Genomic DNA, 6,431 nt, shown 5'->3' on the forward strand with positions numbered 1-6,431 from the left:
AATGAAAAATAAGTGACCAGAGACGCAGTGTGAAGAATTAATTTAAACATATAAAATCCACTTGATCAGAGAGATGAGCTCAAACTGTTGGATGAAGTTATGATCCACTCGTTCCTCTCATAAGAACCTGATCCTCGAAATGAGGTGAAGCCTTTTTTGAATTTTAAAGATAAAAGATTAAAAGGAAACAATTAAAGAATGGATGAAGTTATTTGAAAATATAAATGGTCAAATTAGGTAAATTGAAATGAATGGGCAAAAAAACGTCTTAGAGGAAAAGGAATGATCTTGAATAGCGTATAACTACCCTCTACATTAATTATTATTATTAATATGCAACCAGGTGTAGCATGATTTGAAAACTTCTGTATGTGATAATAATCCATACATCCTATTCCAAATGTAAGTTAAACAGTGGAGGAGCTATAATAATACAAACACTAAATGAAAATAAAATGTCTTTCATGGTGACACTCAAGGACATCTATCAATATATAATAAAAAAAGACCTGAATCATTAAAGTAAGAGAAGAGTTAAAGTCGGATGGAGTCCCACCTGCGATGTCGATGGCCAGATCCTTGATGAGATGTCCCACGATGGCGTAGGCCACTCCCACCACCACCAGCGCAGCCATGAGCAGATAGAGCACGGCCTTGGGCAGCGGGATGAGGTCCTTCACCACGGGCTTGTACTGCCGGTACAGAGGCTCGTCCGTGGGCAGGGAGCCCAGCCCGGTGATGTTATAACCATCCATGATGAGGAGGACTATAAACAGGACGCTTCTCCAGACATGACCGAGACGCCGCTCACAGGAAGACACAGATTCTGCAGAAGAGACAGAAGCTGTCCAACATGTCGGGATGAGATAAAACAGTGGAAGTCATTTAGATCATTTGAACTTCAAACCTGATTCAGACGTGTGAGAGATGCTTCTCCAGGTTCTGCTGCCTCCTGCTCTGTCCCTGGTGCTGAGGAGCTGAGGGGTTTGTCCACCGCCAGGTCCCGCCCCCTCTGTCGACCGCCCTGCTCTCTCTCTCTCTCTCTCTCTCTCTCTCTCTCTCTCTCTCTCTCTCTCTCTCTCTAAGCTTACACGCCGGCGTGTCGCTCTTCCCTTAATTCCCTGGAGTTACTGAGAAAGTGTCTTCGTGGGGAATCAACCGAGCTCTCTCTGAAGCACACAGAGCTATTTGTGCTGATCCAGCCTCTTCAGGGTTTGCCTGATGAAAGGCGTGTGTAAGTCTGAGACACACACACACACCACAACACGGCCTCACACACAACAAACTGATATTAAACCAACAAATTCCTCCCAGGTATCTGGAAATAAAGGTGATAACCTGCATGTCACTCAATACAGGTTCTAAAGAAAGGGTTAGGGTTACTCACCAGAACGTGCGAAACCATTTAGGTCCAAATTTATCCGTCCATTGTCTCCTGCTGATCCTGGCTCAGTTCGAGAAGGTCATCCAAGATGTCCCTGTCCCTCCGCACGCTCTCCAGCTCCTCCTCAGTGATCCTGAAGGGACATGTAGTCCCTCCAGCATGAGAGGATGGAGGTCTTTATCTTCACGGCAGCCCCCCCCCCCCCCAAACATTGACTCTGAAACTGTATATTGTGAATACGCCAGTTTATTGCACGTTCACATGTTCAATGTCGTCAAACTGCCACAGAATGAAAGGTTCACTCCCCTGCAGACACTTAAATAACCTTTATTCATATCAAGCACCAATAAACTTCTGACCTCTGACCTTCAGCGTTCTGACCTCGTAGTGTTTCAGCCCGTAAAGTGCAACAAGTACCAGCTGCACAGAGACGGGTTTGAATGGATCAGTGTCTGAATTTATGAAGTTCTAACTTTTCATCATCAGTAACAAGCAGCAAATCTTGGATCTTGACCTTATTCAAAGTTCTCATTCGTCTCTACAGTGAATCCTGATGAGTTGGAGAAACACTGTTGTGACAGATATAGAAAAATATCTCTCTTTACAAATCTACATCGGAGTTAATTACACTTCATCAGCTCCCTCACAGACTGGTACGTTCTTTCAAAGTAAAAGCACTCAATATATAATTCACAAGCCTGAGAAAAAAAACCATTTCCATTATCTATAAATGACACTTGATCAAAACTAACTGAAAACTGCTTGTGTCTCATTTCTGACACTACGCTCCTGTAGTCTGGGATCAGAGTTTGTCTCTACTTGTCCACAGTGAAGGACTGAAGTCCTGTGATGACTCGACCCAGGATCAGCGCGTGGATATCATGAGTGCCTGAGGATGACAGAGGAGAAGACCCATAACTAACAAGCTCAACAGCCGTGTAATGGATCAGCAACTATATTAATATGAATTCAATGTTAGGAGCTAAATGACCTAAACATGGGTGGGAAGCTGTTGGGAACTAATTAGACCTGTGCAGGACTGTGGGGGGATACCAGTCAAACTCTGTGGGTCACTGGTACCAGTGAATATAATCCTTCAAGTGTTCAGAGGCTGAGCAACAATTCAGCCAGATGAACTTCTGGTTACACAATCTGCTTCTCCCTCACCTTCGTACGTGTTGACGGCCTCCAGGTTCAACATGTGGCGGATGATGTGGTACTCGTCTGAAATGCCGTTTCCTCCCAGCATGTCTCTGGCCTGCCGGGCGATGTCCAGGGCTTTACCACAGCTGTTCCTCTTCAGCATGGAGATCATCTCTGGAGCCGCTCTGTTCACACAACAATACAATTTGCAACCGTTTCCCACCAGGAGGGATCAGGACAGGACGTGGTTTCACAGCTTCATACACACAAGGAAATTACTTTTTCTCATCGATGAGTCTCCCCAGCTGCAGACAAGACTGGAGGCCGATGGTTATCTCCGTCAGCATGTCGGCCATTTTCTTCTGCATCAGCTGATTCCTCGCCAGTGGCACGCCGAACTGGATTCTGGTTCAGAGACGTCACACAGATATCATTCAGTGGATTGAACTCTAACGCAGCAAGTGGACGAGTTGTGCTCGGTTTCCTCTGACCTGTCGAGTGTGTACTGACGAGCTGCGTGGAAGCAGAACTCTGCAGCACCCAGCGCCCCCCAGGCGATCCCATACCGGGCGTTGTTCAGGCAGCCGAAAGGTCCCTGCAAGCAACAAGAGGAGAGGAGTTATTATTACCTTGTACAGTTTAAAGTGTACTTTAATTTAACGGCCACAGTTTGACTCCACTCACCCCGAGGCCGGACACTTTGGGGAGCAGGTTCTCCTCGGGGACCTCCACCTCGTCCATGACGATCATGCCGGTGGCCGAGGCTCTCAGGGAGAACTTTCCCTCGATCTTGGGAGTGGAGAAACCTTTCATACCGCGCTCCAAGATGAAGCCACGGATCTTCCCATCATCGCATTTGGCCCAGACCACAGCGACGTCTGCCACGGGGGAGTTGGTGATCCTGGAAGTAAAGGGAAGGGGGCGGAGACAAGTTATCTTACACACTGGAGAACAGTGATGAACTGTAATGATGCAGCATGACAGTGGGTACGTTTCTGTTAACAGAATACATTTTGATAATAATTATATGACAACGTATGTCTTTCACCTTCCAAACATAGTTATAAGAAGTTATAAAACTGAGTGAAAATAGAATGAATAGATTCAAACCTGGTATGTGTATGGAAGTTTACCTGTGAACAGCTCCACCATGTGGACAACTAACGACATAACAGGTCCAGTGCCACAACAATAACCTTTTAACTTTCAAACAGAAAAACTAAATTTCAACTTCAGTTTCTTGAACAAAATGTGGTGAAAATACAAACATTATGAAATATAAGTACACTATATAAGAAATACTTTAATATAGTATATAGTGAAAGAAAGAAAGGTCACTAAAAGGTCACTGATGTTTGTTGCTGTTTTCAGATCATTTTCTGTTTCTGAACATGACAGTGTAAATACACCTGACCTTATGATCACATGCTTTATGTAACAAGTCATTGTTATTCAGATGATGTGTGTTCTCTATCGCTGTAGAACTGCATCACACAGAAGATATTCAGCTGTTTGGTTCGTCACATTTCTGTCAGTGACGTTTCATCTGTTTCTGGTCCAATGAGGAGCTGCTGTTCACGTCACTGCACCCGGACTCACCAGGTCTTTGAGCCGCTGACAGAGTAGGTGCGACTGGTCGGGTTGTATTTGGCTCTGGTTTCCATGCCGCTGGGGTCACTGCCGTGGTTCGGCTCCGTCAGGCCGAAGCAACCGAGGATCTCTCCACGAGCTGGGACAGAGAGAGCGAGGAGGGGAGGGGGGGGGGGGGTTAGATCTCACACAGGAATAACTGAAAAGCTCAGTCGCTCATCAGAACAGAATCCAAGCTGCTGTGGACAGATACATGTGGTTGTGGTCTTACCCAGCCTGGGGAGGTACTTCTCCTTCTGCTCCTCGGTGCCGTAGGCATTGATGGGGTGCATGACCAGCGACGACTGCACGCTCATGACAGAGCGATAGCCACTGTCCACCCGCTCTACTTCTCTGGCAATCAAACCATAGGCCACATAGCTGGTCCCAGCGCAGCCATAACCTGTGAGTCAGAGGCAGGGAGAGGAGTCAAAAACAAACAGATACAAGTGAAGAGAACAAAGTCCAGTCAAAGAGGCATTTGATTGCGAGACCAGTAGCTGACTAATGAAGTGTTGTGAAACTTTATATCTTAACAATAAACAGCCTGAATAAACAGATGGCTTCCATTCTGTTGATCTCATCAAAGTCACATGTTCATTCATGCAAAACAAACAGACGGGTTCAGACTGACCTTTAATGGTTGGGCCCAGGACGCCCAGCTCTCCCATCTCAGACACGATGTCTCTGTGGAAAACTGAGAGAAACGGACACAACTGTGATGTGAGCAGGTAGTTAGACTACCACACTGATTAAATATCCCTGAGTAACTCACCTTCATTCCTGTTTGCCATCAGGATGCGAGGCATGAGTTTCTCTTGGCAGTAGGTGCGGAACGAGTCCCTGATCATGATCTCCTCCTCCGTCAGCTGACCCTCCAGGTCCAAGCCGTCACGCCAGTCGAACTGGACCTTCGCTGTCAGACATTCAGAACGGGAACAATTCAAATACCTCGAAAAACGGGTTTGAAATACGTCTTGTTAAGAGATTATATTACAGATTGGAACCTAGGATTAAAACATGTATCCCTTACGTGCTTTAGACTTCTTCTCAATCTTCTCTGCATCTGTGAAAATACGAATAAGAGAATAAAACATTGTTAAAAAGAGAAAGACCTTAAACTATTACATGCTCCTGCATGTTGTTGTTGTTGTTGTTGTTGTTGTCGTACTCACCTTGTCTGACAGGCGCTGCAGTGTTCTGAGCTCTGGAAGCTGAGATGATGACACATCTCGGAGGGTTGACCAGGAGACGACCCACAGCTCTCAATGCCATGATGGGAATAAATCTGAGGAATAAAAAAAACGACTTATCTTTCTGCAACTCTCTGTTCAGTGAGCTCCACCACAAGTCTGTCAGCCGCCATGAAAACATGAACTGGTCTTCCTCGCCTCATTCCACCGTTCACCCTCCGTGGATCACACAAGCTACGACTCTATTATAAACACTGTATAACAAATGTCTACGTGAACAGTCGTTGAATAAGCCTTTTATTGCTTTATTTATTGTTTTGATTCTTATATTGCTTTTAGCCTTTTATTGCTTGTTTCTCTGTTTTATTGCTTTATTTATTATTTGTATTATTATATTGCTTTTAGCCAGACCCTTGTTTCTCTGTGTTATTGCTTTAATTTATCCAATGTCTCTTGCATATATGTTCTAAATAGGTAATTGCACTGCATTTGTTTCCAGTTGTTATGTCTGTGAAGCTCTTTGTAATAACACATATAATAAAATACTTTCTTTTCCTGTTTTATTTAGCTATTCTGTCTGTTTTAGCTTCTCTGGTGTTGACATTGCTCCAGGAACTGGTTCTTGTCACTGGTTTAAAAACACAGCAGCAGCTCGCGTGGGAGCTCCCAGTGGAAAACATGACTGAGTCACTTCCCCTCATATGAACTCTTCACTGTCTCCTCCACTGGAACAACCTTTCAAAGCTAGCAGGCTAAGCTAGGCTAGGCTAACTCAGGTAGACTCCACCGTTGCTACAAGCTAACAGGGCTAGCTTACACAAGGGGACGTAATTACGATATTATAAGAGCTTAACTTGCGTATGACTGTGAAGTAAATGTCACGTGTGGAGTCTGAGGGTTCCACTGAAACAGCAGAAACCTCAGCAGCGGCTGTGTGAGGGTCTCTAACCTGTGACGTGCGGCTCCACCGTCCTTCCTCTGTGGACACGTTCCTGTCTGCCAGGCAAAACAAGACCTGACGTCATCACGCAAAGCACTCGAAGCGCCAATCAGGTGCCACGTTTAGTGTTACGTCATCGCCG

General features: G+C 45.3%; 1 protein-coding gene across 1 annotated transcript; it reads right to left on the reverse strand.

The window, feature by feature from the left end:
• Window positions 1–1,612: 1,612 nt before the first annotated feature.
• Window positions 1,613–6,431, reverse strand: LOC128458821 (glutaryl-CoA dehydrogenase, mitochondrial). The gene is made up of 12 exons (XM_053443821.1): window positions 6,299–6,431; window positions 5,332–5,444; window positions 5,190–5,222; window positions 4,932–5,072; window positions 4,791–4,853; window positions 4,389–4,559; window positions 4,127–4,256; window positions 3,212–3,428; window positions 3,019–3,122; window positions 2,807–2,932; window positions 2,552–2,712; window positions 1,613–2,273 (listed from the first exon to the last, which is right to left on the reverse strand). Exons 2-12 carry the CDS (start codon window positions 5,429–5,431, stop codon window positions 2,200–2,202), a joined length of 1,320 nt encoding a protein of 439 aa, XP_053299796.1. The 5' UTR covers window positions 5,432–5,444; window positions 6,299–6,431; the 3' UTR covers window positions 1,613–2,199.

Source organism: Pleuronectes platessa, chromosome 16 (assembly GCF_947347685.1).
Source record: "Pleuronectes platessa chromosome 16, fPlePla1.1, whole genome shotgun sequence".
In the NCBI taxonomy this organism is placed as follows: Eukaryota; Metazoa; Chordata; class Actinopteri; order Pleuronectiformes; family Pleuronectidae; genus Pleuronectes; species Pleuronectes platessa.